Source organism: Gallus gallus, chromosome 1 (assembly GCF_016699485.2).
Source record: "Gallus gallus isolate bGalGal1 chromosome 1, bGalGal1.mat.broiler.GRCg7b, whole genome shotgun sequence".
Classification (NCBI taxonomy): domain Eukaryota; kingdom Metazoa; phylum Chordata; class Aves; order Galliformes; family Phasianidae; genus Gallus; species Gallus gallus.
In genome coordinates this window covers 128,908,757-128,935,572 of record NC_052532.1, presented here as the reverse complement: position 1 = coordinate 128,935,572, position 26,816 = coordinate 128,908,757, and the positions used below count along the sequence as shown (strand labels likewise).

Below are 26,816 nucleotides of genomic sequence, written 5' to 3'. Positions count from 1 at the left end.
AGAACATCTGTTTACAAGGGTAGATAGTGATAGAACAAGGGGGAATGGTTTTAAATTGAGACAGGGGAGGTTTAGGTTAGATATCAGAAGAAGTTTTTCACTCAGAGGGTGGTGACACACTGGAACAAGTTGCCCAAGGAGGATGTGGATGCCCCATCCCTGGAGGCATTCAAGGCCAGGCTGGATGTGGCTCTGGACAGCCTGGTCTAGTGGTTGGCGACCCTGCACATAGCAGGGGGGTAGAAACTAGGTGATCATTGTGGTCCTTTTCAACCAAGGCAATTCTATGATTCTATGAATTCCTCTTTCTTCTCCTCCGACAAAATCCCAAGCAAAGCTCTCTGCTCTGGCTGTTTTACGAATGCAACTCCTTGGCATGAAATCCCTGCTTCCTATTGCCAGCTGGAGCTCCTCAACTTACTTCCACCTGGGCTACAAGCCATCCCAAACTTCTTTATCTCTCAGGTGCAGACCACAGGCCAGGAAGGCACAAGACCATGGCCTTAATCTGCTGGCAGAAACGCAGGGAAGCCATGGCCTCTCCAGAAGTGTTACCCATTACCTGCTGCCACCCCAGCAGAGATTAACAGAGTAACTATGCCAACTATCTCTACTGCTCTGTTTACTTTGGATAGGCTAACTTATTTTTTAACAGTACACACAGCTTTCTTGACCAGAACAATAAAGAACCTCTCCCTCAGAGAGAGCATGGGACAGATTGCAAATCACATGTGCTGGTGCTGCTTCTGAGTGCTGGAGGTGCTTTGCAGTTCTCCTGGCTCCTCTCAGTAAACTGCTGTGTAGTGACCTGGAGATGACAAATCCAGGTACTTTAGCACAAACACATTTTATATTGTATCCCTTTTTCAACAAGCTGGAAATAGATGACTCACTGGCAATCTGCTTTTGACCCAGTGCTGTGTAGAGCGAGTGGAAACTCTGGAGAAGTTCTACAGCCAAGGTACTAAGTGTTGAATGTACATAAAATACTATTAACAGAGAAATTGCATTTATAAAAACAAAAGACTATGTAAAACTCTGCTTTCTGACTTCCAGATCCACTTTCTGAATGGATTTCAAGCAATACCAGCTGAATCTAGCAGTATCAACATTTGAAGTACTGACTGCCTCTAGAGACCTGCAGGCCCTCTAAAGGGATTAGGGTTCAGTGAATCTATGCCAGCCTTAATCCACTTCTCTATATAATAGGCAGATAAAATAGGACACACGTGCCGCAAGCCCAAGCCAAGCAAGAAATATAGAAGGCCAGCCCAAGATCAAGGAGAACCCCTAAGGAGTAGGAATGGACATGTGAAATACTTCACGTAAGGACGGTCCTCCGTACAGAGGATGTAAAGCCTGATCAGATAATCTCTGCTACAAGAACACACAACAAGAATGAGACCTGCATGCTTTTAGGTTTGGGCATCATTTACTTGTTTAGTGGTTCACTTGTGCAAAGCCACTGATGAAGTTTTCCCCCTCTACTCGGCTCTTGTGAGGCCCCATCTGGAGTACTGTGTCCAGGCCTGGGGCCCCCAGTACAGGAAGGACATGGAGCTCTTGGAGCGGGTCCAGAGGAGGGCCACTAAGATGATCAGAGGGCTGGAGCACCTCTCCTCTGAGGAAAGGTTGAAGGAACGGGGCTTGTTTAGCTTGGAGAAGAGAAGGCACCTGGGAGACCTCATTGTGGCCTTCCTGTACTTGAAGGGAGCACATAAACAGGAAGGGGAACAACTGTCTGCATGGGTTGTTAGTGATAGGACAAGGGAGAATGGTTTTAAAATGAGACAGGGGAGGTTTAGGTTAGATATTAGAAGGAAGTTTTTCACTCAGAGCCTGGTGACACCCTGGAACAGGTTGCCCAAGCAGGATGTGGATGCCCCGTCCCTGGAGGCATTCAAGGCCAGGCTGGATGTGGCTCAGGGCAGCCTGGTCTGGTGGTTGGCAACCCTGCACATAGCAGGGGGGTTGAAACTCAATCATTGTGGTCCTTTTCAACCCAGGCCATTATTTGATTTTATGAAGTACCAAAATTGTCCTGGAAGTCATCAACTTACATGCAAAGGAAAATGGGAATTATTTCATGATGGGGTTTTTTTCACTGGTCATGATGCACGAGAGTGGAGACAACTGAACTCCCCTCTGAGAAATAAGCAAGTTAAATTCAAAGGTTGGGTAGTGATAAAATTACCCTTTGCACCTGCATGATGCACAACCTTGAAAAAAAAAAAAAACATGCTGCTCCATGGTGCCCTTTTTATGTTCATTTTTAGACCAACTCCACTCGTCAAAATGTTCACAGTGTCTAATTTTGTTTTCAACACTGAGCTCCAAAAACAATGGGACAGCTTTTCTCTCTCTACATTTTTAATCATCTCAGGATAGTCTGAGACAAGTGGCAGACGTTTTGGAAGACTGCATTTTGCATCCCAAGAGCTTGGCAGGCAAAACTATTGAATAAGTCAGTCAGTGCTGCTCTCCATTCCCAGGATACATGCAGCCTCGGCATGCTGCTGCTGGCTGCAGGAATGCAGTTTTTTCAGTTTTACCCATTAAAATGCCCAACATCCCAAACATTTAACTGAGAACATAATCATAATAAAATGAGCCACGCGAACTGTATCTTGCAGTGTCTCAGGGCTCTTTCTAAAATAGCAAACATAAATGTTTGGAGATGGCAATTACAAATGCTATCTTTACAAAATCTTTATTAAAGTCAGAGTTATTCAAGCAATCTTTGAGTTGAAACTTTTCAAAATTCAAAATTGGATGCTGGATGATCTGGTTATTAAAAAAATAAAAAAAATCACTATTTCCAGATCTTTTTCAAATGGTTGATGCTGTTTGCTTTTCATGGTTCTCTCTCTTAAATCTCTCGTTATGCACATGACACTATTATAAATGCATACTGGAAACATATATAACTGCCCATTTAAATGTACAGCATTATGTATGTGATAGTGGAAGCACAAGATGGATCATAAACATATTTGAGAAATGCATTTCATAAGCAACTCGGATTACCTTATCTATGGCTACCCATGAATACACTTATCATTAGTATAGCAAACTGTCTAATATTCCGAACACCTAGGTGTTGCCATTTGAAAAAACAGTGTGCCTTCAAATTATTTCTTGTCCGAATATGTGAACACACCTTTCCAGTTCCTACTCTCTTCTGTGCGCAGCCAAACATGCACTGTCTTCAGTTCTTTAAAAGAACCTCTGGTTTTTCAAGTATGACAGATTTAATGTCCTGTGTCTTGGGATGGGAGTCATCTCAATTAAATTAATGACTTTCAATGACGTTATACAGCAGAGATGTCTACAACTGAGCTAGTCACCAAAGGGGCCCTTTGTAGCTCACAGGAACAAAGAGGCACTCAAAAGACTTGACTCATCTGTCCAACTGTAGGGTACCCTTTATCTAAGGATAAAACAGATCCAATATTAGAAGTGACTCCACTATCTGTATGGAGACTACTGGATGAAGAGTCCTGATGATACGGGCAGCTATGATATTGCAGACATTCATCAACTCCAGGTTCTGTCAGAGGTGGCTTCCAGGCCACCTTAATCCATGGGAAAAGGCTATGTCTGCAGCTTCTTGGCAGAACTCTGCATGTTCTGCCAATTTTTGAAAGCTCAGGATAAGCACTAGAAACTGTGTCTGTGTTGTTCATAGAAATTTCTGTACTTTACACTGAAAGATTTTATCAGTCTCCTTGGATTACTGATTAATTAAGGAATGCCATGTTTGGAGAGTGGGAGAAGAGAGGCTGTAAAACTCCAACCTCCAAAACACTCCTAAGATTCTTTCTTTTGTAGTACGTAGGGACTTAAGCTGATAGGGCTCTGCAGTATAAATTTTTATCAGAATTATTTTTTTTTACAGATCCATTACTAACAAACAGTAATATACAGTAAGGAATTCAGGCAGATCACCCCCAGACAGATACTAATTGATCTATAATGCATGCCACACCTGGTGGTAAGCTCTCTGTGTGTGTATCTATGTGAATATGCACTCCCACAACCTCTTCCTCTCCATCTCCTTGTTTTATTGATCTGTTATTTCCAAACTGCTGCTCACTTGCACCAGCAGTGGCAGGATTTTCCATGTCAAGCCAGTGGTCCTTCTTCTTAACTCAGTGTTTATGAACTTACGATTTTGGGTTTTTGTGTGTGTGTGTGTTTTAATAAAAAACATTACAAATAAAAATATGTTTTATTATTTACATACATTAACTCTATTATATATTTTATAAGTGCTGCTCCAAAAATAATGCCTCCTGTTGTATAATATTGGCCCACAACATCGGAGGTGGATCTTGGTGGTATGGCAGCAGAGGCTGAACCTTTCCACCAGTATTCTATTACATGTCATTGCTGTGTGACAGATGGCAGCAGAGGGGCAGTCTGACACAGTGGCATCTGACATGGAAGTTTAGATGAAGGAAAGGTGTGGAATTGCATTCCTCCATGCAGAAAATGTGACACCCACTGACGCTTGCTTAATGTTTCTGGAGTCCAATCAGTGAATGTGAGTACAGTGAGGCAGTGGGTGGTGCGTTTCAGCAATGGTGACAGCAGGTCATCTCCATTGGAGCAGACTGTTACAAGAGCAGCATACAGGCTCTTGTTCATCACTGGTGAAAATGAACAGCTAATGGTGGCGACTGTGTTGCCAAAGTGTTTTCTGGCTGAGAACCTGCTCTATTAAACAATGTTATTGTGCTCTTTTTATCTGTTGTATTTGCCATGGAAATAATTAGGAGACATTACTTTTGGAGCAACCTTCGTAGATGTGGCCCCTGACAGTTCCTTTTCACTCACCGTGGCCCACGCAGCCTAAGGGTTGGACATCTGTAAGTTACAGATTACAACACAGTATGTGCTGATGCACTAGCACTGGGTGGGCTCACTTTTTTTTCCACAAATTAACTGCTTACTTACTGCTTTCCCATTGAGCAATCAAGAAAGTATTTTCTAAACACCTGGACACAAACTGAATTATTTTCAGACAGAATGAAAGAATCTGCCTGAGTTGTCAAGTTAAATCAGCGGTCCCTTACCACACAGGAGATAGGAATAAACACTTTCTCACTCAATATAAATGGTCTTTTTCAGTGTACTTCTTACCTGCTGGTAAAATCGGTTATAAAATTTTACTTATTTCACTCCAAAACAATTTTACATAGTGCAAGTCTAGATTTTTACACACTGTATGGTGTAGGTTTATCCTGTGTTTCTTTAGAACATTTCGCAAACAAAATAGAGTCAGTCCTGCAGGCAGGATTAGCTGTGGAAATAGTTTTCTTGTCCTGTGAACATTTGAAAGATGGAAGATAGTCTTCCAAATTCCAACTGTTAGGGAAAAAAAAAAATCAAAAAGGATTATTTTTTCTATTTAACCAAATGACTAAAATTGTGGGAGAGGCCTCGAGATGGATCTCTGTGCTTACTGCTTTATTTTTAGTTGGCTCCATGGCTCTGTTTCAGCCTGTTCTAACCAGCTTCCTCCAAAAGGAAGCTGGGTGTGGTTTGGGGATAGATCACTCCAGCAGTTGCTCCAAATAGGTCGTATAAACAACTTCGCTAGCCTTGACTTCCTCGGAAGTTCTCCAGCACAATACCACCAGTTTTGTGCTCCCTTGTACAGCTCCCTTACCCATTCGCAAGCCACACAACAAGACATGCAACACAAATCATTCACTTTCATGTCAAAGCACCCCATGGCAATTCTCAGTATGCCTCATTAAATGTTCCAGCTACTTTGACCTGAGAATACACATGGGACACACAGGAGAACCACAGGCCCAGTGGGAAACAGGCTCAAACGCTATGCAGGTGTGCACTTACAGTCAGTCTACTTTAGAAGGGTCTAACACTAATTAGGACAGCAAGCACTCTGTGCTCCTAAGCCTTCTAATTTAATAGTTAGTATAAATAAAGCATCTACATATACCGTAAATAGCAGTAACTGGGTACCTACCCATGTCCAGGCATTCACATCTAAGAAGAATACCCAGATCACCAGGATTTGGTAGCTCAAAGGCAGACTGCTCATTTTCCTTTTCACATCAGCCTCTCAATCTTTCCCCCTAAAACTAACTGTTCTATGGTTGTACAGACAATCAAATATTTACTAAACGGAAAAGAAGTCCTATGGCTCTGACAAGGCATGAAAGGCCTGAAGCTTAAATCCCTGAATGTAATGTACAAAAATTGAACCTGTTTTTTAAGTACTGCAGTAATGTGGTCTGTTTCCATCTCTCTGAGTCTGATCAGAATCCCACTTTTGATCTGCAAAGCCTATTGTAAAAATTAACCACAATTAACACATTTATGCAAGGAGTTTTCATTTTCTGAGAAACTTCTAGACTACCTTTACATGACGGCCACACACTCACATGGACTAAAGATGCTGGTGCTGATGAATGGCTGCTTTCAGCTGCAGAATTTAATTATTCTAGTTTTGTAGAGCTGGTGTTATTGTGTGGTGATGCGTTTGTCTTCTGACACCTCAGGGAAGAAGATGAAATGAATTTTGTACATTCAGAGTGCCAAAGGGACAGTCTGGATAAGAAATGCTGCAATAAGACCTGCATGACTATGTCATCTGGCACGAATGATGAATTCGGGTTCTTTAGATCCTGTTCTCTAGCAGGAGATTGAAAATATTTTTTTAAAAATGTTATGGGAAAAATCACACGCAAGCTTATTTTGACAGATGAAAGAAAGGAGCTGGTTTATACTGCTTGATTTCTAGCCTGTATCCTTGATTCTGCCTTTCCCTTCTCTTTTACAGGCTGGCGGGTCACTCATCTAACTCATTTTCAGTTTGTCAGTCAATAGTCACTCATATGGCTCTACATCTTTGTAAATGACAGCTGAGACAAGACCTGATATCTTCCTTCCACGATGCTTTCTAAATACCGATCTGAGGGAGTTGAAGGGACTCAATATATTTGATAACAGCACTTTCACCAAGTGTGTCATAAAGAATGTTTTGGAGTTTACAATACTGCTATGCAAGAAATGTTTCTCCATCAATGGCATTACGAAGTCTTAAGTCGTAAAACAGTTCCTAACAGTGGACATTAATGGCAGTCAACTTTTTTTTTTTCTTTATTTTCTAAGGCATTTTAATTGTATCACAAGCAGAGGTCATCTGGCTTAAGAATGAATATTCAGCATCTATAGCTGAACAGATATCTGAGAAGGAAATTATACCTTCCAGGCGTCCAGTTTGCACACTACTCATCACTAAAATTGGTGTGTTGCACAGCTGGCTACATTTCACTTTGATGCCTGATGAATGTCTTTTTTCGGTCTATTATTATCTTATTAATTAGTTATTGTTTACAAGTTTAGATGCTACCTCATCAAAAAGGAGATCACTTTATGTTAAAAAATCCTAAGGGATAACATATTTCACTGTACTCTACAGAGACTCATGACAGCTCGTCAGCTTCTATTCACTGAGCAGTCATGGGGTAGAAATCAATTTACTTTTTGAAGAATAAACATAATTTCTCTCTTGCATGCAATGAGCGCAATGCCCTTTAATTAAAAATGTAGAAAAAAAATGTTTTCAAAGTGGAATTTTAGAAAACAAGTATCACCATCACTTTCCTGAGGAAGAGTGGTGCCACCACTTCTAACAGGCAAGTGATAGCTTTGCAATTTTTATGACAGCCACCAGCACCTGTATCTTGGCCTATTGGATTTCTACAGGGTGCTTCTCCTTCCAGTTTGTCAGGGCAAAAGAACAGAACAAAACAACAACTAAACAAAAACCAACAAACACATTTGGCAAAAGTTTTTTCTGAGCTGTTATGAAGAGCAGAAGACAATGTTTTGAAGTCCTGAGAAACCTAAGCTGTTAATACTTTGAGCAAGTCACATGTACGTATCGTGGCCTATTTGCAAAGCTGTAGGTTTATTTGCTTAGGTATCTAAATATCTCGAGGCAGCTCTGAGGTGGATGCTGTTGAGCCAACAGCCCTCCCTGCCACACCGAGCCATCTCACCAACAAATAACATGATGAGAGTTGGGGCCGTGCTGTAATCCCTAAGAAGTATTATACTTGAATGCCACAGGGACCGAAGTGTCGGAAGAAACAGATTTAAAGGTAGTGGAGGCTCTGACACAATTTGGAATGAAATCAAACAACATGTTGACTCTCTCTTGGGAGAATGTGATATGATAAATCCATGATGCATTTCCTCACCAGAGTGATCTGGGCTATGTTTACTGTCAAGAGTGCCAGGTTGCAGCAGGTGAAGCAATTTCCTGTGCACATTTAGAAACCACTTTGGAATACTTCAGGGTGATAACAGTTGGTTTAGCCAATATGATTAAAGAGACATCAGCTCATTTTCACTGCGTTGCAGCCGTAATCCTAGAAGGAATACTTATATAAGTGCATTTGGGAATGAAATTCCAGGGAGAAGAAACCTGTAACACACCTACTCACAGCTAGCATTATCAGACAGCTGAATTTTCCAATAATCACTTTCTTACTTTTCTCAAGGCAAATTTACCCTACTGCGTGAGACCAACAGAAGACACCTGAACGCCTGTTTGCAAAAGCGAGAACATTGGACACCACGCACTTACGGAGAACATTGTAAATCCTGAGCACATAAACACATCTTAAGCAAGAAGAGTAGAAGTTAGAGCTGTAAGTCCAAAGCCTGAGGGAGTAAAACGGTAATAGAGAAGAGTGCCAGTAGAAGTTTCCCTCTTTCTCCCCTTAGACATACAGGAAAAACAGAACAAGTTTTATATAGAAATATGAAGATCTCAGCCTCCATAACTGAAGCCTTCAGGATACACATCCTGACTCAAAAAAAAAAAAAAAAAAAAAAAACCACCACCACCAACAAAAAACCCAACCCACCAGTTGATGCATTTGATTTTCAGGCAGTACACATGTAGTGCTTCCACTCAAGTCAGTATATCTGTCCTTCACCCACTGCAATGCAGTATTCCTTCTGACTGGTATCACACATAAAAAAATACAAAATGATCAGGAACTACAGTCAGCATTACTATTACAGCTCTAAGTACTTGACTCCTTCTTGTGATAAATCTATTCTTGTTTTATGTGTTCAGTGACACCCCATTTAGTTTCTAAACACGGTCAGTATAATACAAAAATGTCTCCCTTGGCACATCAATAAAAGCAAATGGACTTAAATGCTGTAAACAAGAGATTCAATTCTCACCCTCAGACACAGAGGGTTTTGACAGAATTTTGTGGCTCTCCAGTAAATGCTGCGCACCATCAAAACATTAGCAAAGTGTTGGTTTTTAATCGGACTGACTTCACCACTACTAGAGACTGCTCTTTAAAATGGCGCTCACAAGAGGCAAAACAAGTTTAACATACACATTTTGGCAATGCTGTATTCTGTTTCTTTAAGAATGCACTACACACTATGAGCATTCCTATTACAATTTTATTGCAATCTTCAAGGTGTTCTCAGAAGATACTATTCGTTGTTTTTTTTTTAAATATGGGCTTGTTTGCATCTTATTTTACAGCCACTCTTCCACCCTCCAGTTTCATTTCTGAAATTAAAGCTAGTGACATTTCCATATCAAAGTTTAAAATTAATTTGCTTTGTGGAACATGCCCCTTGATCTAAAATACTTGATTCTAATTAGGATATTTAATTCGCTCTAATGGAATCAGTTTCCATTCACTTAATCCAAAACTGTGTTCTGAAAGAGTACGTTTTCTCAGCAAAAGCCCTTCTAAGGCTTTTTCACATCAGAACAGTGCACCTGTGCAGCTAAACTGATTTCAGATTGATCTACTTATACCGCTACAAAACGTTATTTGAAGTTAACCTTAAGTGAGTTTGCCCCACTTTTTGGATGAGTTTTATAAACAATGTTCAGTTTTCTAGTGTGGATCAGGAATAGATGGCAGAAAGTCATATGCCATTACAAATACATTTTAGGATGGAAGACCTACATGAACACTGTTCCATATTCCTCAGCACAAATGCCCACCACAGAGTACATCCAATTCCCACCAACAGTTTTTGCATTTGTACAGCTTCCTTCTTTCCTGTGCCCTTTTCTCTGTAACATGTGGCGTACATGCAGATCGTGCCAGATCGTGCCTGCTTCTCATAACAAGATGTGCGAGGTATTTCCTTGGAACACTTTGCATATTCTGGCTCTGCGTTAGAATGCAGTTTTGTTACCATGCATGCAGCAACAGGGACAGATCAGTGGAGAGAGTCAGTGCATGGGCAGAGCTACAGACAAAGGGATATGACTCCTCTCACTGGGAGCTCTGTTTCCACATAAGCATTTGTTCTGGGCAAGGCTTGTCTTTGTCAATGTTACGTCTCATCAGTGCAGAAGAGCACAATAAATATAATGTTATAACACACTGTGAAACATATTCAGCTCCATGCTGACTGCAGCATTCACAACGTAGAGATATGGCAACAAAACGATGGGGAAAAAAAAAGTAAATGCATACCTTGAAAAGTAGCCAGGCAGTCATCCATTTGAACACTTTTACAACCCAAAAGACATGCTTGTAGAGCTCAGTATTCACTACTCCAGGGTCTACTACATTAGCAGTCACATGGCTTCCATTTGCAGTCAGAAGATGCTGTAGTCGATAGGTAAATAACACAAGGGCAAGTTTGCTTTGGGCATAGGCTCCATGGGGTGAATACGAACATCTGTATATGAGAGAAGAAGAAAGAGGGTGGGATATGCACATGAAAAGGAAAGAATCAGGAAGAAAACAGAACTGGACAAACATCCAACATACTGTATTGGGCAATATCCAGCAAATAAACAGCTTTACACTGAGTCTTCTTTCACAAGAAAGAGCTTATCAATAGCAGGAGTGCTGTTTGCTGCAATTCCAATGGTTATTCCATAAGATACCAAGTCTGATTTATGAAAAAAAATAATACAAATTTACACAGTACCTGCCAGAACTGCTGTGCCAGTGCAATTTATCAGTAAGTACTGAGGTGCCAATCTGCAGAACACCACCACCTGGAGGCCCTCACGTACCCTCCCATTCCATACCACATTGTTCCTACACACACACACACACCATATTCCCACCAGTAAATAAGTCCCCATCGTACTGCTTCTGGCTATTTTTATTTGTGTTACAGCATGACCTGCTAGCTTCTGATTAAGGCTCCCATGTTGGGCACAGCACAGATGATTAAGGCAGTGGTTGCACTTGTCCTGGCAGCTTACAGCTAGAGATGGATATAAAGATGGGGCAAGGAGAGTGGCTGTCAGCACAACCAGAGTTATGTCATACACAGCCCTTAGAGCAAAGGTGGCTGCCTCACTCTGCCAGACAAGGTACAGCGAAGGCACACAAACACTAGGAGTTAGGGCAAAACCACCTGCTGAGCCTCCTGTGTGTTTATGATCTGGATGCTGAATCTGCCTCTCTTTCAAGTCCAACTTTTCAAGAACCACCGATTAGATGGGTTCCACTTCATGCAGACAGCAATATTTTTTAAAATAAGCAGGCTAGATCCAGGCAAATTAGCAGGTATGTCACTTAAAACACTCCTCCTGATAGGGGCCTCATCATCACTCCCACAAATTCCTGTGCATTGACAGTTCCCTCTCAAAATTACAACGAGCCTTTCATTTAGCCTAATTTTGTGCATGTGTGCTTGTCAGAACCAGAGGTAGTTCCTAACATTACATTCAGCCCATAGGTAAAGCAGGCAGGTGCCTAAAGCAGCAGTCTCCTGGGGGCAGCAAAACAGCAACAGGCTCCATCCTCATCCCCATCCCCATGCCCATTTCCATCCCTATCCCTTTGCCCATCCCCCCCTGTTCTGCAGAACCCTGGACACCAGCAATGCTGCTGCTATTGTCCCTGTTACTGCTGCTGTTTTCTGTGATATTACATGCACAGTTTTCATTTTGAATTAATAGCAAATTCATCCTGGCTTTTTGTTTGTTTGTTTGTTTGTTTGGGGTTTTTTTTTTTTTGGTTACCTCATTCTTGTTTAACATCAAATTCAGAATATCCTGTACACCTCACAGAAGCCACTGCATGCTTGCTAACAGGTTGACTCTGCAGAGCTAAGAAGCAATTTAACTGTTAGGCTGTCTTAATGGATTCGGAAACTGTGAGACACAGTGGTAAATCTTACAGCTCAGCTGCAGGAAGTAAAAGACAACAGTGCTGAACTTCAAGTGCATCCTGCTTTTTTATTTATTTTTTTGGCTTTTTTTTTTTTCCTAGTCTATTCTTTTCGAAGCAAAACACCAGCAGGCCACAAAAGCATTATGTAATTTGAGAGAGGATGAAAACAGACAGCTGATCATGGCCAGCCCTCGCACCAATGAACTGCCCCAGCTGTGTGGAGCTGGGTAGTGCAGCTCCATCGTTACAAAGATATCACCTGTGCCTTGGGGAAAAATGGGCTATTTTAGGAATAAAGAACAGTCACTGCACAAATATACGTAAAAGTGACTCGGCATTAGTCAGGAAATTGCAGTTACCTTTTAAATTCAGAAATGTCCATGCTCTGATCTGAGATACTCAAAAAGTCACCCCTCTCATGCATATTTCAGCTCCTGTAACCCAAAGGGCCAGATCTCTGCCACCACCTACGCCTCATGCAGCATAACAGGGCAAGTCTCACACTCCCCATGGGAAACCCTCTCAGCTGCAGCTGCCTCCGGCAGCCAACTGGCAGCAGCTGCCATCAGAATGAAGGCAAACCCCAAGCCAGGTCACCGGACAAGCTCCTATATCAAGATAGAGCAATCTTGCCCAGCAGCTCATAGGTAAGCAGGGCCGAGACTGCTTGGACTTGTTCTACCTGGGTTGCACCTGGCTGTCAGTAACCTTCAGAAAGCAGTCCCCATGACTTCACGTTCCCACATTTTGTGCCACCGCTGTTTTTCTTACTTCGTGGCAATGAAGCACAAGCTACAAGGGCCGGATCCTCAAAAGCCTTGCACTTTGCATAGATAACTATGTCAGAGAAACACGAGTGCTCAGAAGATATAAAAAGCTATGCAATCAGGATAGAAGCCTTTTATATCCCAGAGCAGAGATGCAAATGATTTGCAAGGCAGCAAGAAATCAGACTTCCGTACCATACTATAGATAGAAAGGACATAAAGTTGGATATTAAGAGCAGACACTTTGACAGAACTCCTACAGTGTTTACCAGCTATCTTTCCATTTCCCCAGTGTGTGTGCGTGCTCTTGGCTTTCCAGGAATCTGGCACCACAGGACTATTCAAGACAGAGAAATAACCTGTGGCACATAACTGGCTGTTTTTGTTGTACTTACACTGAACAACTGTTTTGTTCGTGAGACTCCGTCTTACTAGGTTCACGTAGATAAAACATCATGTTGGGAGAAAAAATCAATGCTGCTCACTTGACTTCATTACATTTAGTCTCGACTTCATGAGTCAGAAAAAGAGAAAGGAATATGCTCCTGTACCTGTACCATAATTGCATCTCTCATGCACATACATGTAGTCCGTGCATGGAATAATCTTGATTTAAACTCCAAGAATCTACAAGTAGTCTCTCTTGGTGCTTCATGTTCTCTATGTACATTTTCTACACTGAATGATATTATAATTGTCTATTAAACAAAATAATAGTGTTGACACTGTGCATTTCTGCATTGCTTTCCTATTCTGAAGGCTATAAAGGCCCTCTGAAATAAAGGTTTTTATGAGAAGCCAACTGAGGCACAGCAGGAGGCAGCTTACCAGCAGACTGCACTGGCACACCAGTGCCCAAGGGATACTGGGTGATGCTGGAACTCCTGAGGACACAGGGTTCCACTGCTTTGCAGCGCTGGATGGCCAGACAGGTAAAATCATACAGTCATAGAATCACAGAATGGTTTGGGTTGGAAAGGAGCTCAGAGCCCACCCAGCCTCAACCCCTGCCGTGGACAGGGCTGCTCCCCACCAGCTCAGGCTGCCCAGGGCCCCATCCAGCCTGGCCTTGAGCACCTCCAGGGATGGGGCAGCACAGCTTCTCTGGGCAGCTGTGCCAGCGCCTCAACACTCTCAAAAGTGAAGAATTTCTTCCTAACACCAAACCTAAATCTACCCTCTTTTAGTTCAAAGCCATTCCCCCTTGTACTATCACTGTCTGTGTAAGAAGACTAGTAGCTTTGTCTGGAATTGAGAACCTGGAAGACCTCATGCCCACCCACTTGTGTGAGCAGAGCTGTCTGCGGACCACTCTTCCCACAGCAGAACACAGTCTTCCCTTGGAGTTGCTGCCCTGCAGCATTTTGCCACGTTGATGCAGATAAAATAGGACAATGCCCAACTCATTTAATGGAAAACCATAGGAAGAGCTAAGGCAGACAGAATGTAATTAGTTGCTTTGAAATCTAGCCAAGAGAGAAGCAATGCACAAGACCTTCTTCTTCCTTTTAAAATAATAATTCATCATCAATTCCATAGTGATGAATGAAGAATTGGGATAAGGCAGGCTATGCGTTTTCTGGTGGGTCGGTTTTTAACAGAAGTTATTATTTGTGGCTTAAGAATTTTTTGCAACGTAGGCTGAAAAGTTTATCATTGCAAAACATTTGAGAGAAGAGGAGAAAGGGATTGGTTTGCATTTCTGCCAAAACAAAATAAATAAGTATTAAGTTGTGGAGTGAGAGAATGCCTTGTGCTGTGCTGATTTTATTCTTTATTTCCACCAGAAGCTGATTTTACTGCTCATCCCCATGGTACTGTCTCCAGAAGCAGTCTCCCTAGCATGCTGGGTCAATGTACTTGTAAAAAGTAATGAGAAGCCAGATTTCAAACTGGAGCCTGCAGTGGCTAATGAGATATTTAAGCATGGACTCTGCTGCTCTCCAGTTCCGAAAACCAGATCCATGTTTAGCACTTCCCTTGGCAGCCAGGCTTACTCTGGTTTCTTTTTTTGGCTTGCTGTAGTCAATCTGTGTGCTGTAGAGGTCTCCCATTCATCTCGAGAGATACCAGGTTTAGTCAAGGACACGAAGTCAACTCAAGGTCCCTACTGAGTAAACGGGGAAGCAAAACCGCTGCTTAGCACAGGCCACTGCCTTCACGCCCACTGCATACAGGCTCCCACGCTGCATTCTGCTTTTTCTCACTCATTAACAGCTGCTTTGGCACTGTGCACACATGTGGAAGGGAACAGATGCAGCATCTTTTCCCTTCCACAGAGCACCTTGCTTCAGCGATAGGCTTGGAGGACCCGTGGCTGCCCTGAGCAGCACACAGCTATGTGTAACCTGGCTGCAGCTAGCAGTGTGGTGTGACCTGTACCTCCCTCACACCACACTGCTCTTGCATGTGTCATGTTCCCCTCAGCCGTCACCACGCTCCCCAATTTCCCGTGTGTTAATTCGCCTGGAGGGCAGAGTGCGTTAAGATCCAACTGCAGAACAACCAGGCTGCAATGCGCTCCATTAGAAGACAAGTGATGCAAAATGTGGGTGACATGCTGGGGCTTATAATGAAAGGCCACACAAAATTTCAATGTGTGCCTTAGGATGAATCAGTGAATTAAGCAAAACACAGACTTGATGTATTAAAATGACTTAAGTCTCCTAATGATTTATGTATTAATCTTGCAATATATCATCACCACTACTTACTCAAGAATATAAAAGACTATTATTAAGTACTCATGAAGCTTTCACAGTCTTACAGTCTTAAATTTCCTTTCTCTGAGGAATGCAGCAGAAGGTTTTTGAAAGATTTTGCAGTTTACTTGAAAGCAACTATAGAAATATAGTGCAGAATACAGGTATGTCTTTTCTGGTTATCGTAAGTAGTTTTTTATCTCTAACGAACCAAAGCTTGAGTCCTAAATATGAATTAATAGATGTAAGCAGACTTCCTGACAGTACTATATATATTAATGCCAGGAACATATTTGCTGAGCCTCATCAACTGTGATTTTCCCTTCATATAAAAAAAAAAAAGAAAAATACAGAGAGATGGAGAAAAGAGAGAGTTGGAGAAATTTCCCAATTACTACCAAAAAACAACATCTTGCAAACTGAAAGAAACAAACATGCATTAATAAAATAGAACTGAAATAGAAAATGTTTACATACCTACTGGGGAAATACTGGTGGTAGGTGGAAAGTTGGACAAGATGATCTTGGAGGTCTTTTCCAACCTTGCTGATTCTATTATTCTACTTACTTGTATTTTGTTAGAGTTGTGTTTTGTACACTGTTGTCCTGTTAACAATTGATGCTACTGTGACCTACCTTATAGTTACCCCTTAGCATACTCCCGCTGAATCCACTAGCAGTTATAATTGGAGTGAATATAGGTTCAAGCACTAGGGCCTCCAGGAACCTCTGATGGACATGTTGGAATGGAAGAAGACAAGTCTATTAGATGAAATAATTAGCAGTTCTATGCAAGCTGAAAAGCAAACTCTTCATGTCCTAGCTGGTCATGGTGGGATTACTGAAACAGCCAGGGACTGCCCACATTTGAAGGGCAGCTTGGGAGGCTTTTCCCTTTTTGGACCACAGAGTAATCAGAGCGATCCCTCTCCTAGCAGCGAGCCACTACTGCTTTGTGCTTCATCCAGATTTCAATAGGAGCAGTAATATGGAAGCTAGGTTATCTTTTTCAAAAAGCCATGCTTGCCAACTTTCAGCCTTTCACTGTATGAATATGCAGCATTCAGTGATCAGCTCCTTGTGTGTAGCATGTAGGAAATGCAGAGGGAACATAAATTAACCTACTGTCTTTGAAGGAGTATACTGAAGAAAGGTCTTTATTATACAAATATTTATAAATAGCAAAACAACCAGAAGCTTGTCATTCTGGGCATTACCATCATTCAGATGGAATCAAAACATCACTGCCATTTGGCTGATCCTTCCTCCTAATGGCAGGCAGGTAAGAGCCCTCCTGCTCTACTGACTGCCTTGCTGTGTGCAGCTCCACTCCTCTGTGCTTAACACACTGCTAAAATGTATGAAGCATTGACTTAGAGGCTGGTCGTCTCAAAGTCTGAGCAGAATCAATACATTTAAAAGAATCTAATTTTTCTGTTTGTGAATAATGGGTGCTAATTTTGTTTTTTTGTTGTTGTTGTTGATTTTAAATATTGATGATGAGTTCAAGTTGTAATTACTGCAATTCCATTCTCTCAGAAATAATAGTGCTTTTTAAAGGATGAAATAAATTACCCCTCCTGAAGCATTTTTCTACAGTCTGCTCATAAGATGCAGTGTTAAGTACTGGCTAATATCTGAAGTGGTATTTGAGCATAATGGTTTCTCTTCATTCAATTAAAAATCCCCATCAAACGAATGAATAAATAAATAGAAGTAAGCAAGTTGTTGCATTGCTGCAGCCAGAAAACAGAACAAGGCTCCAAGACCTACGTTCTGTGTCCTTGTGCCTCTTTTGTGTGATCGGGAAATATCACTGACATATATCTTTTCATGCTGTATCTTGGATAACATGGATCTTAGGTTATTGAAGATTGTCACACATCTTTCAACATTATCTCTTGGATTTATATCAAGAAGAGCTCTGTGGCACTTTCTGTACACACTTGTGCAGAAAGATTTTCAGCTCTCCTGCAACAGAGCTTTCAAGTTGAAGGTAGTGAGGGGTCTTCCTATGATTTTTTGCTTCTACAACAATGCACGTAGGGCTCAAAGATGGACCAGTAATAACTTAATTCCAAATCTTATTTCTATTTTGATAAAATCATATTAAAGTTGGTGTAGTCTTCTGCAGACCAGCTTTTCATTCTGGGATTGAAAGAGAATTCTAGAGCGTGGTTATGCATACGAAAGTGCTGACATTTCAAATCCTGCACAGTGTACCAAATGTAGCTAGCAGATTTTAGGTATACTGCACTAAACTTGTTGGTTCATATATGAAGATAATGTAAAGTTTCATTCTGCGATGGGCTGAACCCACTGCACCACTCTGGACTTGGGAAAGTGATGAATGTGTTCTGCAAGTGCAAACGTTTGACACGCTGCAGGACAGATTTGCCTTACCAGGGGAAATGTGGCTTGGATGTGCACTCAGCAAAATGCATTTTCACCCCCAAGATGATGACAATACTGTGTGGGAAATCCTAGGCCAGCAATATATTATCAACTCTGGCACCCAAAAATAACTTAAAAATTCTTTTTTTGTTTGTTGAAACAATCTTGCAGCTTCTACTTTTTACATTTTGTTTTTTACGTGCTGACAAGAAGAATAGCAGAGCTTCAGAGAGGTTAAACTTACCAGCACCCAGTGCATGAATTAAAACATTGTGAGAAACAACCTCACAAAGGGTGTCAGCTCTTTGTTAAAAACTGTCACAAAAAGTCTCCCCCTCTGTTGGAAGACAGCTAGGTTAAAGAAGAAATGCAGCTGAAATGCCAACAGGTATGGAAGAGATGAAAAAGTGGAAGTTTTCTGCACCCGTGGTATGGCAAGGCACAAGACGGAAGGCTTCAGCCAAGAGAACTTCAGCATACATTAAAAGCAGCCTGTGAATCACTTCTTTCCACTACGTGAGGATTGCTGTGCCACCATCTTTTTTTTCACTGTGTCATTTCGGTTTCCCCTTAAGCTTCTTTAGCTACAGAAATCTCTCCTCAAACTGCAAGAAATTAGGAACATACTAGTAGGCCAAAGTGGCCCATAACTAGCACTACGGAGTGGTTATCTCAAAGCTCCACAAGACACATAGACAGCCATCACTTTCTCTGCCATCTTGCCTTGCAGTTGTCTGGTTTTGGTTCCATCACTCTGGAACACCGTGAACAGAGTTCTGTAATCAATATCGGACTCTGACTCCCCACTTTGTGCCGATGAAAGAAAAGATGCCAAGCAGGAGTCCCATTATTTCCATGTGGACATTTTTGTAGTGATGTATTACAGCTGGCATCACTGTTAAGAGCTCCTACACTACACTGCGAGCCGCAGGCACATCAGTCGATCTCCTTGTGTGGATGGGACAGTGCTGTGTGCAGCCAGTCTCAGCAAAGTTATGACAACTGTAAGGCATTCTGGCAATGCTAAAACTGCTGGGGGCTACAATATTTGACTTTGACAATGCCTTATCTAACTTAGGAAGTATATTTTTTCATAGAAACCATGTTTTTTAAAGAAAACTCTTTAAACAAAAGACTGGTGTTTCTGCACAGATGTATGTATTCAAGTAATTATGCTGCTTCTGGATGGAGAATGTTCTGCTTCACTGAAAGAACAGGGCTTAGGATGGAGAGCAGAGTAAAGTTTAAGAATTATCATATTTAATTACAGAGGCAGAAATCTGTCTTTGTCTCCTATTTCACCTTGTAATCTTTAATGCATTTGGTGGTATCAGAAATGTGTGCTTGAAGAACCATCAGCAACAGCAGAGGTGAACCCAGACGAGAAGTGTGCGTGGCACACTGTGCATTTTGTCTGGTTCCCTTAACACATCATTCTGGGGGTTCACAGGCAGTTGTACCACCCTCCCCAGGTACACCATGCAGCTCAAAGGACAATACTGCTGGAAAGGTATTATGAGGATGGTGGCATTTAGAGCAATAGAGAGGAATGCTAAAAGAAATAATTGCCCAGAACCTGACCTCCAAAGCTTTTAAGGTTCACTTCGCTTTCATCAGTGGTTTTGCTCAGAGGGAGATGTTAAACTAACCTTCACCTCTCAAGAGTGACAATCTGTCTCCACTCTGTCCTCTCTGCAATTCCCTTTCGCCTTCTCTGTCACACTGGTGCAGTCCATTAACTTTCACATTATCAGTGAACCGTCCCGATGTTCTGGAAAACAATGTGCCTATGAGATCCTTGTCCTATCTGCTGCACGGAAGAGTTTTTGCCTGCTCAGCCCACTGAAGAGGGAGAGGTTGAATAGCAGGAACACCCATACATCTAATATCTTTGAGCATGTCACAGTTTTGAACTAGTTGAGAAACACTTTGTCCTATTAAATCATTAAGCATTATTAACAATGCATTGCTAAGACCATTAATCCCTTTTAGACAAGGAGTTTAACATTTTGACACATAAAGTAGCTACATTTAATTTCCCTGAAGACACTGAAGTCTGGCGTGATAGTAGTCAGACAATATTATTGTTCTTCAAGAACCAATGAACCTTAAAAGTATTTTGATTAAATGGAATGAAAATATACCAATAAATGTAAATAAGGCTTTCCAAAGCTAACATCTCAAGTTAAATATTTCTTCATTACCGGCTGCAGGAATGGATTGGAACCACCTATGATCTGCAACATGAGGAAGAGATCTACTGTGCATGAACTCAAACTCTTATCTTTCCATCGATGAGAGAACTAGTCTTCTAATCTAGTACCTATTTTTAATTATTATTTTTAATTAACTTATAGTATTTGAGATGTGAGCCTTCGCTAGTACTCTTGCAGTTAATGCTAACTGCTGCAAAAGCAAAGAATCGTTTGGCAAAGCAGCAAATCCTTTCACATTTATAGTGCAAAGAAGGACTGAAATACACTTCCGTGGATGCATTAAGCACTGGAGTACTTATTGCCTCACTGTAGGCATGAAAAGTAGGAAACCTGAAGAAGAAATGATACTTCTAACTGAATACAGCAGTGTGCTGTAGCTGGTATTGGTTTCTTTCAAGGGAATGTGATTTATTTTGCAAATAGAGCAAGAATATGCAATAGAAGTCATCCTGGGGCAGCTGCTTTAACAATACAACTTAAACAAAAACATATATTTCCCAAATGAAATAAAATCTAAAATTACATGTATCTATCTTTTTGACTAGAATAATCTTTTATGATTACAATATCTGTTGTTTTCATAGCATTTTATTAAGCATCGGTGCAGTAACAGTGCTCTTTATATGTAACTGTACTGCATACAATGGATTAATGAATAAAAGGGTAATATTGAAAATCCCTCCCGCTTCTTCTTTCAAATTTTCCTTTATCATTAAAGAATTGGAAAGTAAAGAGTACTACCATGCTACCACTATAATACGTCAGCTTTGTGTTTGCTTTTGTTTCATTTGAAGATATATTACATTCCATAATGTCTTCCAGTCAGAGAATTAAGAAACTACTAGTGATAGATCAGTCATGAAAAGGTATGGGAGGTTGGAAAACCAAATGGGAAGTTATCAAAACAGTTATAAAAAATGTTGACTCATCAAACCATTCTTAAGAAGAAAAGCAAACCAAAACTAAAACCAAACCAAGCTAAGAAACAAGCAAACATGCAAACCAACGGCATTTGAAACCATGAAGATACCTTACTCTCACAGAATGGCTTAGAAATTGAGGATTTGCAATTTCAGTTTGATCAATGATATACTTCAAAATGTGAATGACAGTGTACATTTAGGGATAATTACAGAGAAACTGGAAACAAAACATTATTTGGCCTGAAAAATGGATTCATATTTTCAAAAATAATGTGAGATTTCAATTTTTTGTTGCTATCTGAGGACAATATTTTCAAAATCCCTGCAATATCGATGGGACAGACCCTCATCTTTTTGCCCAAACTTAATTGCAACTTCATTCACCAGCAAATATCAAGTATGCTCAAGAAGAGATGACAGAACGGACACTACTGAAGAACAGGAAGCCTCCAGACACGTTGCAGGACAGATTTTCCATGCCGTGTGTGACAATTTCTCTGAAACACCTTGCAAGAGGATATTAACTGGAACTGCCTCATCTCCCCAGCATTCTTCCAGGTCCTGCACAGGTTTGTTTTTGGTTTTTTTTTGCCCTGTTTTTACACCAGTTAGGACACAAATGTGACAGCTGGAGATTTTCGCAATTCCTATCACTTCAATCTCAGTTGTCTCTGACATGACTCATACACTAAGGTTACAGTGAAGAAGCACAGACATTATCTGGGGACTGTACCAGCTTGGAGAGTTAAAAAAAAAAAAAATGTCAGCTCCTTTCATAGTAACAGAGCAGAGGAAAGAGAGCAGAAAAAAGTGTGACTAACTGTTCCTAAATATACAGGCGACGTGAACCAGAAAAGTAGCTGTACTACTATGGCTGGGGAGTTCATAAATTTATGATTCACAGCATTACAGAGCCTATTTGGCATGCAAAAAGAGAAGATGATGAAAGGAATCGTTAGTCATGGAGAAAGAGCTAGACAGAACACACAGAGATGCTAATCCCTGGGAAAGGGTGCATGTTCAAGTATGACCAACAGCCTGGGAAAGGGAGTAAGGTCTTTTTTTGTCCATTTTCCAGAAGATCCTTCTTACTTTGGTAGGTAGAATACTTGAAAGAGTGCCTTCCTTCCTAGCCTGGTAAGAGCACCCTGAACTCCTGTGCTCTGTTCAAGCCTACCTCAAACGGAGGGGATGGAACAACATTCTTCAAATGTTTTCTGAACTTGGAAGGCCATATTCTGTCATGGCCATACTTTTTTCTTTTCTTGCTTTAGAAAGCATTTTAAGTAGGCAAAGGGGGAGAAAAGGACATAACAGCTAAGCTGTTCCACTGTTGTGGTGCAAAATGTCAGCATGCAATTGCTCAGATCACCACTGCTGAAATGCTTGCAGATAGCTTTTCTGTTAAACTTTCACCTCCTCGAAAAAAGCAGTGTTCGAAGTAGGGATGAAGGGGAATGATTTGCCTTAGGGATGCCCTTGTCAACTCATGTGATTTCTGTTCAAAATGGTCTGGATCTAAAAGACCACAAAGGTGTTTGATGTTCTTCGTATAACCTTCCGCAAGAGAACTGGGAGAACAGTCATTGCTCTTGTGCGTTTGCATTTCCAATAACACACATGAAACAACCTATGCCCTGCCAGTTTGGAACAAGCTCTGTCCTGCCTTGATGTACCCATGCTGTGTCTCTTTCACTGGTGTGTGTGGGAAGAGGATGGGTGGGAAGGAGGGAAAATGACACAGGGAGAAACGGAACTGGGGCTGTGGGGAGATGATAAGAAATGGAGAGTCGTAAATGATCTGTTGAGCAGAAATAAGATGAAGAAAGAAGAGGAAAAAATGAGACAGAGAGGGAAAAGGCAGCGGAGAGAAAAAAAAAGCTGAAAAGATACAGGTGAAAGTGAAACTGCAAACTCAGAGATCAAGCAGGCAAGCATGAAGGGATAAGAAAGGAAGAAAAATAATGCAGTGTGCAAGAAAAATCAAGCAACACTTAAAATAATACTCCCACCAAAAAGGAGCTGAAAGGAGAAAACACAGGATAAATGAGACTGGTAAGATGGCAGAATGCAAACAAAAGAGGGAACAAGGAACAGAATAGCAAAAGCTGCCTTTAATTCTGTTCCCGGGTAAGACGTTTTGACAATTATTTGTTTTGATGTGGCCCTGTGGTTACTGTGATACAGATGACTTCTGGCTTCAGACCAGAATTCTGAGCAGCAAGCAAAAGCAAGGCAAGTTGGGAGCAATGGTCACAACTGTGACTGTCAACCCAGAGTCTCCTGAGTGGGAGAACGACTGCACAGAAAATCTGTGGTAAAGCAGAGAACTGCACCACAGTTTACTTTCTCTTTCATGTTAAAAGTCCTTCTGCCTTTCCTTCTCTGCCATATATGATGGATAGATCCCTCCTCCGCCACCATTACTCACCTCCAGTTTGGACACTAGCCCAACCAAGATCTAGAAATAATGGGACAAGAGTATGGTAAACAATTCAGTCTGCTGCTACTGGTAATTTCTCCAACACAGAGTATAGCTCCCTTTCTCCAATGTGAATAAATGACTTCAAATTGTTTGGCTGCCTTCCTGCAAGGTTAGGACTCCCCATCAATCAAGAAACATAGTCCCAAGTTACGAAATGAACTACAGCCAATAAGTACAAGTCAAGATAAGGAAAAGCCAGTACAAGTTTTTTTAAGGAAGATTTTGCATTTAAAAGGATACAAAAATGAGGAATGCCATCACTGGAAAACTGTGTCAGTCCATGGGATGCTGTCATATTACAGTGCTTGACATGGATGTCCTTACTGCATCCATCAGAGTTCCTAAATGCTACTCTAAATCACAAGGCGTCTCCAAGGCTTCACAGTGTCAGCGATGCCTTGGCACTCTGCAACAGCCCTCCAGGGCTGCCAAACCACTCACTCATGCTGTAGACCTGTACCTGAATGCACCAGCAATCTCACTGAGTGCAGCAGGACCACTTATGAGATAGCAAACTATTCACCCACACAGGGGCATATCAACAGCTAGGTTAAAAACAACAGGAGTGTCTTCTTCCACCCGAACAAAGAAGAGATTTGGAGCTGAGTTCACAGTCCTTTCTGGAAGTCACTGGGGTGCCTGATGCCTGGGGGAGCAGGTATTGCTGCCTCCCTCGATGCACTGAACGCACCCACATGGGAAAGGGGGCACAAAATTAGCCAGAGTCTGTCCTCCTCTGTGTCTGAATTTCAGAAGGGAAGGACTTGGCAGAAAAGCTGCAAATCTCACTGCTGTGTCTTTTTTTTCTGTTCGTAAGATTGGTCATGTTCATGCTCAGCCTGAATTTTTCTAATTAAAACATCTCCGGTTCCTTTATAATATGAGTTAATAATAATGAATCACAGATAAGGATGATCCTAGTCTAAAGAGGCACAGTACAAGGCTTTGCTATAATAAAAGAAACTACTGTTATCTAGAGCCATGGAACAACCACGTTTAATTTTGCATTCTGCACTTTACCCCAAAGAAATACTAATTACACTCCCCCTTAGTTCCCTTGCGTGGTTCCATTCAACACATGCACATCAGAAATGATGAATATATACATCAAGTGAAGAGTAAGGATAATTTCCTGCCGTTGTTTTACAAGCAAGAGATTAAACTGCTACAACCCTGCAGAGTTTAAGAAATGTGCTTGTAATAAAACTGATGCTGTAGTATGTAATCAGAAGTCTAACACAAAGTTTGACATGCTTAATGCAGCATTCATATGTAAAACGTGTGCAGTGAAAACAGCCCGGCCCTCTAATTTCAGTCTTTGTCCTAAAATGAAACCTCGGGCCAGGTGCCTCTACAGTCTTGCTGAAATCCTTGTCAAAGGACTGAGACAGAATTTCTGCAGGGAGATGACGCAAAATCCAGGGTTGCTTTGTGCAAGTAGCAACTCTTTGAAATCTATCAGAAGAGAGATCTGATCTTAGGTCAGGTCAGATCAGCACATCACTTCCAGATGTGATTGCATGTGGCAATCATAAAATGTATCGTCCCAATTATCCTCCTCATTTCTCAGTTTGTGAAATAATTCTGCACAGAGATATCTACCACATCATTTGATGTCTTCCTCATGTTACCAACATCCCATAGATATTAACTCACAGTTTCCCTACCTGAAAGTAGTTGGGAAGAATATCGCCACGCAGCTCCGTGGACCTTGCTAGGCCACAGGCAAAGTGCTGGAATCTCAATGACCTCCCTGTTCTCTGTTCCCTCAGAAAAGTGAGAGGGTGACACAGGCAAGAAGTGTGGCTTGGGCATAGAATCCATTGAGGTGGAAGGGATCTTTAAATGTCATCTACTCAAATTCTCCTGCAATGAACAGAGATATCTAGAGCAACTGCAGAACTACACCTCAGCCAGCTTGTGTGGGCTGAGGAGGATGGTGGGGGAGGCTGGAGAAGGGTGACCAGGAGGCGGACCAGGTGATGAAGAGCGAGGGATGTGAGGATGGAGTGGGATGCATCAGGTGCCAGCTGGCAGGGATGCCCAGCAGAAAAAAGCAGCAGACAGGGTGTGGGCTGGGGGAAGCTGTGAGACAGGCAGGCAGGCAGGCAGGTGTAGCCAGGCAGCCCTGCCACAGTCTAGCCCAGCCGCATGGTTCTCTCACAGCCCCATACTCAGTCAGCCCCAGGTGGGCAGCCACAGGCATGGCTGCACCCTTCTGGGGGCAGGATGAGGGCTCTGCATCTGCTCAGTCCAGGAGAGAACTCACGTGATGATGAAGCCTGTCAGCATCTACCCCAGCCATTTTAAGACATCCTGCTTATTCCACCTCCATGATTAGGCAGTGAGGAGTCCAGACTGCACCACAGCCATTGCTGCAGTGCGAGCACTGGGAAGAAAGCAAGGTTTCAAGGTTCATAATAAGAGACTGCAAGCTTTGCTCAAGTTGTAAGCAATTGCTTGAGAAGCACTGCTAATTAAAAACAAAACAAAACCAAAAAAATCAGTGCTAAAACCCCCACAATTTAATCTGCATGCTCTTCCTGCAAATCAGTGAGTACCCAACATGGATTGGTACCTGCTTTGTAAGTCGTCCAGGTGCAATTTGCCTACATAATGGGTGGCTGATGAGACAGTGACGATCCTAGCGCTGTGACTGTGCGTTCCTGATTGCTTCAGCGTATCCAAGAGGAGGTTAGTCAGCAGGAAGTGTCCCAAGTAGTTCAAGCCGAAGTGCACCTCAAAGCCATCCTCTGTCTGCCTTTCAGGGACCAGCATCACCCCAGCTGGAGGAGAGAGGGAAAAACAGTTGATTTATTTCAGAGGGGAAGCTAGACAGAAGGAGCACGGATCTCCTGCTGCACAAGATAAACATGGCATTTAGAGCAGTGAATGACTGCTGATGGCATGTGAGGTGTAAAGCTGACACTAACTGATTTCTGCTGAGAAAAATGTCAAAATCCCCACTCGCGTTCCTTTAGCCAGAAATCGGGTAGAATGGCTCTCTCCCTCCCTACCTGCAGGACTGCAGGGATAAATGAAATGTGTGAAAGTGTTCTGAAAACATCAAAAGCTGATTTAACCCTCTGCTGGCACGCCAGAATTCAACACTGCAGGTCTGCAACAGTAATAATTCCACCTGGAAGAGGAGGG

General features: G+C 41.8%; 1 protein-coding gene across 2 annotated transcripts in view; it reads right to left on the bottom strand.

Annotated features, from left to right (window-relative positions):
- DHRSX (dehydrogenase/reductase X-linked) overlaps positions 1-26,816 on the bottom strand; it is a 164,482-nt gene that overhangs the window by 17,735 nt on the left and 119,931 nt on the right. For both annotated transcript variants that reach the window (XM_040661659.2, XM_046906088.1), the window contains exons 6-7: positions 26,242-26,449; positions 10,515-10,722 (exon numbers count right to left, since the gene is read on the bottom strand). In XM_040661659.2, coding sequence (XP_040517593.1) covers positions 10,515-10,722; positions 26,242-26,449 — 416 coding nt within the window. The remainder of the gene's footprint in view (positions 1-10,514; positions 10,723-26,241; positions 26,450-26,816) is intronic.